Source organism: Schistocerca piceifrons, chromosome X (genome assembly GCF_021461385.2).
Source record: "Schistocerca piceifrons isolate TAMUIC-IGC-003096 chromosome X, iqSchPice1.1, whole genome shotgun sequence".
Taxonomy (NCBI): Eukaryota; Metazoa; Arthropoda; class Insecta; order Orthoptera; family Acrididae; genus Schistocerca; species Schistocerca piceifrons.
Window position 1 is genome coordinate 53,448,581 of NC_060149.1, and position 12,813 is coordinate 53,461,393.

Below are 12,813 nucleotides of genomic sequence, written 5' to 3' on the forward strand. Positions count from 1 at the left end.
GTTTTCAAGCAGTGTACTAGAGAGGTGTTGGGATTTGGAACGGGTATGTCCTTTAACATAAACTCTAAAATTTGAATGTTATGACCCAACTGTCTGATTGATTGGTCCTGAGAATAACAATCATGATGTAGTTGTGCATTTATGATTAAACCAGGAGATCTTTATCTATCTATCCTATCTAGGTCTGGCTGCCAGCTTTGATATTCATCTAGCCATAAAATGAATGCACTGTATCAAAAATGCCTGTAAAAAGTTATTTTTATTAATTATAGGTTTGCCACCTCTTCAGTAAGAGCCAGGTGTTCTTCTCAAATTGAACAGTAGTGACATGATTAACATCATTTCTTCTGTCAAGGCTCACACTACCTGACGTGTAGGTCATACTTTCTTTTCAACATTAGGCACTGCTCTAATAGCCTCTGCCAAAAATAAATAAATAAATAAAAATGAAACCAATGCACATGATGAAAACGAAACTTCCTGGCAGATTAAAACTGCATGCTGGATCGAGACTCAGAACTCGGCAGAGCAAGTGCTCTACCAACTGAGCTATCCAAGCACAACTCACGACCCATCCTCACAGTTTTAATTCCACCAGTACCTCATCTCCTACCTTCCAAATTTCACAGAAGCTCTTCTGCGAACCATGCAGAACTAGTACGCCTGGAAGAAAGGATATTGCAGAGACATGGCTTAGCCACAGCCTGGGGTTTGTTTCCACAATGAGATTTTCACTCTGCAGTGGAGTGTGTGCTGATATGAAACTGTCTGGCAGATTAAAACTGTGTGCTGGACCAAGACTTGAACTCGGCACCTTTGCCTTTCGTGGGCAAGTGCTCTACCAACTGAACTACCCAAGCACGACTCACCACCCATCCTCACAGCCTAGTTTGGAAGGTAGGAGACGAGGTACTGGCAGAATTAACCACACCACATCCATATATAACAATGCTGACCCTGCGCCAATGTGGGACAAAGGCAGAAGAAAAAGAAGAAGCAATTAAATATGATAAAAATAAAAGAAGCGAAGTTTCCAAAAAACAGTACCTGTATTGACAAAGAATAACAGGTTCTACATGTGCCATGTCATTGAAACCCTCTCTGAATGTTTTAATACAACAGAAAAAAGTATATAGTTTCATTAAAAAATAAAGGAAGTTTTTGTCATAATTTCACAGTTATAAATGTTAAAAATTACTTCTATATGTCAGGGAATTCCTAACATTGCTCACTACAACTAAGTGGAACTGTACCTCAATATATTTACTCATTATGAATACATTTATAGTGGATGCTCTCAGCTGCCTCACCACGCATACCTGTACTGTTGTGGTGAATATTGTCCTTCTGTCTGTCTTTCTTATGATAATGAGTTTGCTGTGCTGTTTATAACAGCTTGTCTGTGTTTCCTATTTACATGTTAGTAAGTTAGTCAGTGAGTTACATGTTCCATAGCTCATTTGAACAATTATTTTAATCAAAATTTTGTGGTATGAGTCAATTTACAGTATATGTATACATGATAAGTGTCAGCATTAATGAAGATATTATTTTCAGCCCTACTCATGCAAATACACTTAAAATTATTTTCTTTAGTTCATTTTTGTACAGGCTGTCAGTTTTAGATAAAAATTCACCTGCGGAATAGAATGAGTTGCCAACAAGAAATGGTTTTAAGCTAGGTTTAAAACTTGCTTTTCTGCCTGTTAAGACATTTTATGTTATTGGAAAAATGATCAAAAATTTTTGTAAATGCATACTGAACACCTTGCTGAGTCACTGACAGTTTTAATCATGAATAATAAATGTCATATTTCTTCTAGTGTTGCAGATACGGACCTCACCATCCTATTCAAATTATTTTCTTTTTGGTTGGGCCCATAGTATACATCATAATGTGAGATTTCATAATGAATTTTTCCAGGCAAGCTGCATATAGTTTAATTAGTAGTGCTTCTTCCATACTATGAACTTGTTTCAGCTGTAGTGCCATTCTCAAGTAAGCCCGTAGATGTTACAGTTGGTGGGTCAACTTATGTTTATAAAAGTTGTACATAAGGCTCAGCTTATGTATATACTTACAAATATCAGAATAGATGCCCATGTTGCATCAGTGAGTAAACTGTTGACTGTCTGTTTGTTGCTAGACTGTTATAAGTCTTGTAATTTCTGTTTGCATAGAATTTTTTAGACAACTAGATTGACAATTTGTTCCCATTGATGCTTTATGTTTACAGTATAATTTTTGCCAGTCAGTGATGATGGTTGTATTTCATTGGTATTATAATTTTGTTATGATTTGTATCTATGGCTATCTTTCATTTTTGTTTACTGTGTGTTTATATCTGGTCTCATTTTCCAAAATATCAATAAAATTTTGTAAATAATTTTTATGTTTAAGATCAGTTTGTTCATTGAGAATGTCATTTGGATGATTTTTCATGTGAGTATTCGAGGGGTGTTTGAAAAGTCCATGCAAAGTCCAAGAGATGGCACCACTGGCGTGTATTGAGGTCATGTCTAGTTAGTAGCATCTTTGGAAAGAACACACACCAAGTTTCAGCTGTAATGGTCTATTTCTTTGTGTTTGGCATTTGTGTGAATCAAGGAAGTCAAACGATTGTCCAAAAAGAATTTCGTGTGGTGGTTAAACATTACTTTATAAAAGGCAAAATGCCTTAGGAGACTTAAGAGATGCTTGATAAACATTACAGTGACTCTGCACGTTTGATTAGAACAGTTTATAAGTGGTTTCAACATTTTTGGAGTGCCCATATGGGCACAAGTGATGCTGAATGTTCTGGACGCCCTGTGGAGGTTACGGCTCCAGAAATCATTGATAAAATCCATGATGGATGACAGAAGAGTTAAGGTGCATGAGATTGCTACTGCTGTGAGCATCTCGAATGAATGGGTATATAATATTTTGTATAAACATTTGGACATGAGAAAGCTATCCGCAAGATGGGTTCCATGATTGCTGACGCTTGACCAAAAATGGAATCGTGTGAAGTTGCAGCTGTTCAGGAGAAGGCCACAGGATTTTAAGCATTGTTTTGTCACTGTGGATGAAACATGGATACATTACTATACTCCTGAAACCAAACAACAATCCAAACAATGGGTTACCAAGGGAGAATATGCAACAAAAAAGGCGAAAACATTCCTTCAGCTGGAAAGGTTATGGCGACTGTCTTTTGGGATTTGCAAGGGGTAATCCTCATCGACTACCTGGAAAAGGGTAAAACTATTACAGGTGAATATTATTCATCATCATTAGACCGTTTGACAACCGAGCTTCAAGAAAAACACCGGCGATTGGACCACAAAAAAATCCTTTTCCATCACACCAATGATCCAGAACACACCTCAGCAGTTGTGGTCACAAAATTAATGGAAATAGGATTCCAACTCATTTCACATCCCCACTATTCTCCAGACTTGGCTCCCTTAGACTACTGTTTGTTCCCCAATTTGAAGAAATGTCTGATGATTGCAGCAACTAATAGCTGTTTTGCAGACTTGGACAATTCCTATTATTCAGAAGGGATCAACAAATTAGAACAGCATTGGATGAAATGTATAACTTTAGAATGAGACTGTGTTGAAAAATAATAAAAGGTTTACCCCAAACACGTAAGTAGTTTTTATTTTTGTGCAGAATTTCCAAACATCCCTAGTATATACCTCTAATTCTTCCAGAATGTTCACAGCATGTCCTTTTGGTACTTTGTGTGGAGCTTGTAACGCATTTTTGATATGCTGTACTTTGTTGTGTTGATTTTTCAGATGTAGATAAAAGCTTGATTGACTGCTATCACATTTTTTTGTGTTTTCTTTAAAGAAGTTCCCTTTAGAAGTCTCAGACATTGAGTTTCAATGATTTTTTCACTTTAGCATTATGAACTTCAATGATTTTTTTCTGTATTTTAAATTTTTCCTTTTAGTGAATATTAAATATGCATAATCTGATCAAGGATTAACTAAGTTGTGTCACTCAAGTTGTAGATAATGTCACCTCTGCAACTGTATCATCTTATGTGAAGCAGGATGTTGAACAACTTGTTGCTGAAATGGCAGTTCATATGCATCATCTTTTACCATAGGTTGATGATTCTGTGGAGCCTCAGTATCCACGCTATTATGATGGAGCACCTCTACCAGAATATTATCCTAGTATGAGAACCCACAACAGACATAAGTATTTGGTGAGTATGTTGTGATGTTGAGCATGTAAGACTTTTGTGTAGTGTACTTTATCTTTTCATAACTGACAAGTAGTGTCTCACATAATAGGCCATCAGTACATAAAACCATTGTCATGACTTGGCTCTTCTGTGTATCTTCGATATGTATTCTGATATACACGGAGGTGACAAAAGTCATGGGATACCTCCTACTATCATATTGGACCTCTTTTTATCCAGAATAGTGCAGCAACTCGACATGGCATGGACTCAACTATTTGTTGAAGTCCCCTGCAGAAATACTGAGCCATGCTGCCTTTATAGGGTAATTGAGGTGTTGAGTTCAAAAGGGGGACATGTCACTCAACAATAGTTTTGAGATATGTTGAAAAAACTGTATAATCTTGAATAGTATTATTCCCTAGTGTTATAGTTATTCCCACTTGCTCCTCAGGAAGAATACAATCTTATACGAAAACCTGTAATCACAGAATAAAGGCAAATAATAGAAAAAAGCAATATAAATGACTGACTTACCCCCTTTTTGATATAAAAAAGATTGTTTTGTTGTAAATACTGTGTAACTAAAAAAGGCATCTTTTTAAGCAAAATATTTTTTTATCATCTGAACATGTTCATACACACTCTTATATTTGTATAAACATTCATAATTGAACAATACATCTCGAAATAGACAATATAATGGATGTTAGCATCCTTGTTACCACCCTTGCTTGTAATACGGAAGAGTTAATTCCACAGTTTTTACTTATTAAACAATCCTGTTTATTTTGACACACACATATGTTAATAAACTTGTCACTCTTTATCATTGTACCAAATGTCACTTCCAGATTCATTGTCTTCCTCTCCACCAGTCACCTTATTGATGACACATTTCTTTAAAATATCAAAATACTCTCAAAACTGCAAAGGGATAATATCAATCACGCGTGAAACATCTTGTAGTTTCTCAGGTTTCGGAGGAGTGATGTCCATATATACTTTCAGCACATTATGAAAATGAGGGACTATCCCAGTCTTAACCAGAATACTTCACTATTCCACCGCTACTGATTGAAAGAGAGATGCGTTTTGACTGAGCGGTGTACTCAAATGTTTTGTATTGTGTAACAGTCCATTTTTCTCCTTTCACAGTTACAGACTTCTTAAAAAATGAATCTATACATTTCTGATATTCAAGAAATGCAACTTGTGTGCACAGTTCAACATGCATATGTTTCCTTTCTTTCTGTAGTACTATGAATCAATGGTGGGGAATATACACTATGTCCTGTTTCCTTTTTAGTAATTCCTGTCACAAGCAATAGTATGAATATGCCTGGGTTGAGAACATGTGGAAAACACTTGAAAATCTACCACTATGAACTAAAGTGTACCAAAATTGAACCATTTTGCAACTCCTGTTCTTTCCTGTACAGGCATCTGAAAATGCATGCAGGGTTTTCCCACTAGTGGCCAAATCTTTCGTTATGAAATCCATAAAGAGAGAAACAACTGTATTTGGATCCTTCTTTGCAGTTACTTCATTGTATGTATAGATGAAAGCTATGTTATCAGAAAATCTATGAATTCCACATATAAATAACAATGACTGCCACAAATAAAACACATCAGTTCCTGCTATGTGTGTCTTCCTTCTAAATTCGTGTAAATCACCTCTGGACTCAACTAATGGTTCCATCGCTGAAGTCATTTTGAAAACTCAGAGCTGTTTACTGCATCACACGATAGTGCTGCCATTATGTCCCAAGTTCTTTCATCCAATATAGGGACTTGTCTCTGTGGCAAGTCCTCTTTCTGCATGAAACAAAATTTCAACACTGGTTTAGAACCAACACATGCAGAATTGTGTGAAAATAACAACTGCAGTAATAAATCATACACCCCAAAAATGTTGACAAGTCCCATTTTTTATTTCAGTGCCTCAATTGCAAAAGTGATGCCAGTGCAGTCTTATGTGTGTGAACCGACCTTTCAATTATGTCCCATAAATGTTTGATGCGATTTATGATGGATGATCTGTGTGGCCAAATCAGTCGCTTGAATTGTCCAGAATGTTCTTCAAACCAATCATGAAAAATTGTGTACAGTTGATGTGATGCATCATTGTCTGGGAACATGAAGTACGTGAATGGCTGCAAAAGGTCTCCAGTTATCCTGACATAGCCATTTCCAGTCAGTCATTGGTTCAATTGGACCAGAGGACCCAGTCCATTCAATGGAAACACAGCCCATACCATTATGGAACCACTACCAACTTGTGTAGTGCCTTGTTGACAACTTGAGTCCATGGCTACAACTAATTTGGTCCCGCTATGTACTGTCATAGCTTAAGCCCACTCTACAAACTTGAATGTGAGTGACAGTGAGTTAGTCCATCAGAGACTGGATTGACTGAGCTAGTGACTGCACTAGTTACTGAATGAGGCCCTCTGGTCAGTGGCAGCAGCCTAAATACTTGTGGTGTTGGGAGGGCGTTGGCGGCATGTTGCTTGCGAGTCTGTCTCTGGCCTCTCTTGTGAAAGGCATGATTGATCGAGCGCCTACTTCATGCTACATCTTTGCCAAGTAGTGTGTAGGTGACAGCTTACACCAGCACAGAATTCTCTAATGATTTCTAAAATGGAATGTCCCATACATCTAGCTCGAATTTCCATTCTGTTTTCAAAGTCCGTTAATTCCTGTCATGTGGCCATAATCACGTCAGAAACATTTTCACAAGAATCGGTTGAGTACAAGTACAGCTCTGCCAATGTCTTGCCCTTTTGTACCTTGTGTATGTGATACTACTGCGACCTATATATGTGCATAGTGCTATCCCAGATTTTTGTCACTTCATTCTAAAGACTGCAGATTTGTGTGGGTGTGGTGTCGGGGAAGGGGGGGGGGGGGGGGGGAAGAGAGCTTCTGGTTCTGTTTAGTGAACTTTTTGTGATGCTCAGTAACATTAAAAATGTCAAATTACATTGTATGGTTGTGTGGTGTAATGGGTACGATAACAGTTTCATGCAAGAAGTTGTGAGTGTTCAAATCTCAATAGATGCAATAATTTTTTTATTTTTAAATCTTTATCAAAATGACTCTGATCATTATTTTTGTACAGTTAATTAGTAAAATGTAATTTTTTATTTCTATTCCTTTGCACGTTGTTTTAAACACCATATGAACTTTTCTTAATGTTTTAAATGTTTTCTTTATATCATTCTTTCTCTAACTGGAATTTTTGTGAATATGTATTTAATTATAATTATCTGTTATAATATTCAATTATTTGAAAATTCTGATCCATCAGTTAAAAAAAAACCCAAATACTCTATTTATGTTGGTTGTGCAGTGGTGAGAAAAATGTATTTTTCATTACCAGATGTACCATTTTTATGCATTGTTATCATCATACAAATATTTAAAACATAACATAAATAGCTATTGCACTGTGGACAAAGTAACACAGATGAAGATTTAAATAAAAGAATGATTTGTAAGTAACGAAATTCAAACAAAATGAGTAATAGATATAATGAATGGAATAAAGCAGGATGATAAAACAAAAATGAATACACAAAATAAATTAAAAACAAATGAAGAAATATTTCAAGCAGAAAAAGAATGATAAGAAGAAAAATGAGAGCAAACAAAGAAGTTATATTATGAGTCAAATGATGTGATAAAGGAATAGAAATAAAAAAATTACATTTAAATCTGTTAAGTGAATACAAGTGATGATCAAAGGCATTTGATAAAGATTTAAAAATAAAAAAAATTACTGTATGTAGTGAGATTCAAATCAAAAGACTCATGTGAAGCTACTATTCTTACCATTCGCCATGCAACCACACTACACAATTTATCTCTTCAATGCTATTGAGTGTTAGACAAAATTCTGATTTTTATTGTCAATTACTCACAAATAAGGGCCCATCAGGGTGTACAGCTGGGGTGTGTGATACCTGGGATCTTAACCTACATGACTGTACAGACAGTTTAAAAAAGTTGATCCCACTACTAAGGATCTCTCCTTGTTGGTAAGTGTCCACAACTGTCCACTGTTGAAGTGAATGATGTGTCATAAGCTGATGCCACAGATACCAAGCTTCATCGCCAGTTCTTAGTAGACTTGTGTCTGTGAGTTGTACTTGTATGAAATGCATGTTTTTTGTTTTGTCTACATCTGATTGACTAAGTCCAATAGCTGAATAGTATCTAGGAGTCTTTTTAAATGTGTCTCCCATTCAACAACCTCCTCTACACGGTGAATACCAATTGATTCTTTCCATATCTTTGTAGTTCTTAAATCTCTACCTTCCCAACTTGATCCACATATATAATGCTCCTCAAACTAGTTGTATACATCTTAAATTTGTTCTTTTAAAACTTATGTCACATTAGAAATGCGAGAAACAACACAGCAGAAATTGTGTAACTATAACAGGGGTAATTTGAAGTACATATTGCAAAAAACTGTTCAAAGAACTGGATATAATAACTACTGCTTCTCTGTATATGTATGGCATTTGGTTTAAATGTCTAATTTTTCAACTGGCTCAAAGGCACTTACTTTGGTTCAAAAATGTATCCATTATCCATAAACATTCATTTTCAATAACTTCCCAACAACCATAAAAACTTCAATTCTCCATAAAACAGATTAAGAAGAGTCTGTAAGATTTATTGGTGGCCAAATTCTCCTACTCTACTGATGAGCTCTCTAATAATATCACATAACATTACTGCTTTGTACTATAAGACTTCTGCACAACTTCAGGACAGTAATAAGGCAAACATATGACCCACCTTTCCCCCAGTTTGGTATTGTTTGGCTACAGTAGTTAAGGTTATTTTAAGTAGTATTCTTTCTGATATCATCTATATTTGTGAGGACCTCTCTTATGAAACAAGTAATCTAATCTGAGTATGCCATGTAGCTCTCTGTTTCATATCCACATTCTTCTTTTCAGATCTGAATATTTGCCATTGCCTGTTGAGATAGTTTCTAATCATTTTTGCCATCTGTTTTAAGTAGAGGTATCTTCTTTGATTTCTTAACTTTTTATTCTATGCAAGAGATGTGCACTGCCATAATATCATTATAGTCACTGACTGCTGTATTTACAGTCACAGAATCTAATAGTCTAGCTGTAGCAGTTGCCCTTCCTTATGAGTTGTATAAGCAATTGCTCAATGTAATTTAAAGGATATATGTTTAAGACCTTTGGAGATAAGAGAACGACTTGTATGAATATCAAGAGCTCAGATGGAAACCCAGTTCTAAGCAAAGAAGGGAAAGCAGAAAGGTGGAAGGAGTATATAGAGGGTCTATACAAGGGCGATGTACTTGAGGACAATATTATGGAAATGGAAGAGGATGTAGATGAAGATGAAATGGGAGATATGATACTGCGTGAAGAGTTTGACAGAGCACTGAAAGACCTGAGTCGAAACAAGGCCCCCGGAGTAGACAATATTCCATTGGAACTACTGACGGCCGTGGGAGAGCCAGTCCTGACAAAACTCTACCATCTGGTGAGCAAGATGTATGAAACAGGCGAAATACCCTCAGACTTCAAGAAGAATATAATAATTCCAATCCCAAAGAAAGCAGGTGTTGACAGATGTGAAAATTACCGAACTATCAGCTTAATAAGTCACAGCTGCAAAATACTAACACGAATTCTTTACAGACGAATGGAAAAACTAGTAGAAGCCAATCTCGGGGAAGATCAGTTTGGATTCCGTAGAAACACTGGAACACGTGAGGCAATACTGACCTTACGACTTATCTTAGAAGAAAGATTAAGGAAAGGCAAACCTACGTTTCTAGCATTTGTAGACTTAGAGAAAGCTTTTGACAATGTTGACTGGAATGCTCTCTTTCAAATTCTAAAGGTGGCAGGGGTAAAATACAGGGAGCGAAAGGCTATTTACAATTTGTACAGAAACCAGATGGCAGTTATAAGAGTCGAGGGACATGAAAGGGAAGCAGTGGTTGGGAAGGGAGTAAGACAGGGTTGTAGCCTCTCCCCGATGTTGTTCAATCTGTATATTGAGCAAGCAGTAAAGGAAACAAAAGAAAAATACGGAGTAGGTATTAAAATTCATGGAGAAGAAATAAAAACTTTGAGGTTCGCCGATGACATTGTAATTCTGTCAGAGACAGCAAAGGACTTGGAAGAGCAGTTGAATGGAATGGACAGTGTCTTGAAAGGAGGATATAAGATGAACATCAACAAAAGCAAAACAAGGATAATGGAATGTAGTCTAATCAAGTCGGGTGATGCTGAGGGAATCAGATTAGGAAATGAGGCACTTAAAGTAGTAAAGGAGTTTTGCTATTTGGGGAGCAAAATAACTGATGATGGTCGAAGTAGAGAGGATATAAAATGTAGGCTGGCAATGGCAAGGAAAGCGTTTCTGAAGAAGAGAAATTTGTTAACATCGAGTATAGATTTAAGTGTCAGGAAGTCATTTCTGAAAGTATTTGTATGGAGTGTAGCCATGTATGGAAGTGAAACATGGACGATAAATAGTTTGGACAAGAAGAGAATAGAAGCTTTCGAAATGTGGTGCTACAGAAGAATGCTGAAGATTAGATGGGTAGATCACATAACTAATGAGGAAGTATTGAATAGGATTGGGGAGAAGAGAAGTTTGTGGCACAACTTGACCAGAAGAAGGGATCGGTTGGTAGGACATGTTCTGAGGCATCAAGGGATCACCAATTTAGTATTGGAGGGCAGTGTGGAGGGTAAAAATCGTAGAGGGAGACCAAGAGATGAATACACTAAGCAGATTCTGAAGGATGTAGGTTGCAGTAGGTACTGGGAGATGAAAAAGCTTGCACAGGATAGAGTAGCATGGAGAGCTGCATCAAACCAGTCTCAGGACTGAAGACCACAACAACAACAACATGTTTAGTACAATGTTACAAGAATTTTTATCCTGACAACTGGTACTATGTGCAAGTATTTTCTAGTCTATAAATGAGAGATTGAAATCTCTGTTTATAACTATGGCATGATCAGTGAATTTATATGCAATGTTTCTCAGATTTTCTGTGAAGCATTGTACCACTATAACACTTATGCTAGGCAGATGACAGAAATGTGATTTCTGTTTTCAACCTAACTTTGACATTTGATCTTGATCCTGACTATCCCGCTTTCTGATGCTGTATTTATCTCATAAGATATTACTGAGTTCTTAAAGGTATTAAATATGCCACCACCATTTGTATATAACCTATATATCCTGTTTATTCTACTCTGAACTTCAGATTTTACCAGTTGTGGTTTCCTGTACCAAGTGTCACACAAGATGTTTCTACCATTTTTAACTTTGTGCAATTCTGATATGAACACTGATTGCTTTATATTAATTTTCATTATGGCAAGGAATAGTCTTTAACAGAAATAGCAAAGGTAACAACTCACTGTACACTTGAGGAGCTGTGTGCATAATTGCCACATAGAGAGACCAAAAACTTTGTTGAGCTTTCAGACAGATCCTCCTTCAGAGCTAACAGAATCAACATATTTCCAGAATGAGATTTTCACTCTGCAGCAGAGTGTGCGCTGATATGAAACTTTCTGGCAGATTAAAACTGCGTGCCCGACCGAGACTTGAACTCGGGACCTTTGCCTTTCGCGGGCAAGTGCTCTACCATCTGAGCTACCGAAGCACGACTCACGCCAGTATCTCGTGCTGCGGTAGCTCAGATGGTAGAGCACTTGCCCGCGAAAGGCACAGGTCCCGAGTTCAAGTCTCGGTCGGGCACGCAGTTTTAATCTGCCAGGAAGTTTCAGAATCAACATATATACACATGTATATACTGAACGGATACACGGCCCTGGTTAACTTCATGACACTTACACTGTGGCTCTGCTGGGTGAGCAGTTGTACAAGGTAGGATGAGTGAGTGGGTAAGAGGTTTGGGAGGAGGGGGAAGAGCTAGAGGAAAGGGTTGCTGACAGGTGGGAGTGAGAGGCAGCAAACACATAGGGTAAGAATTTGGCACCTGTCACTTTGCTATGGTGTTGTTGCACACAATGATGTTGAGGAGTGGACTGGGAGAGTGTAACAGAACAGAGGAAGGGAGAGAGAGACTGTGTAGGGGAGAATATGAGTGTAGAATAATCCAAATGTGCAGAGGGAGGGTGTGGGGGAGGGATAGAGCTGGATCTGGGACCAGGGCTAGCAGAGATTGAGTCTGAGAGGATTAATGGATTGGGGGATGTGTTCAAAAAACAGTTGACAGTTCAGAGAAACTGGTATTGGAAGGGAGGATCCAGATGGACAGCCATTGAAATAGAGCACCACTGGGTAGTCAGCTCTGCTCTTGGCCACAATTTGGCAGAAGCCATTTGTTCGGGTCAGTGGTAGGTTAGTGGTATTCACATATACATTGAAGTGCCAAAGGAACTGGTATATGCATGCATATTCAAACACATAGATATGTAAACAGGCAGAATATGACACTGTGGTCAACAATGCCCATATAGGACAACAAGTGTCTGGCACTGTTGTTAGATCAGTTACTGCTGCTACAATGGCAGGTTATCAAGACATAGTCTGCACACAAGTGATAGGACACAGCATCTCTGAGGTA

General features: G+C 37.4%; 1 protein-coding gene across 1 annotated transcript in view; it reads left to right on the plus strand.

The window, feature by feature from the left end:
• Positions 1 to 12,813, plus strand: part of LOC124721691 — an 888,717-nt gene that overhangs the window by 853,253 nt on the left and 22,651 nt on the right. The window contains exon 38 of the mRNA XM_047246771.1: positions 4,107 to 4,208. Coding sequence (XP_047102727.1) covers positions 4,107 to 4,208 — 102 coding nt within the window. The remainder of the gene's footprint in view (positions 1 to 4,106; positions 4,209 to 12,813) is intronic.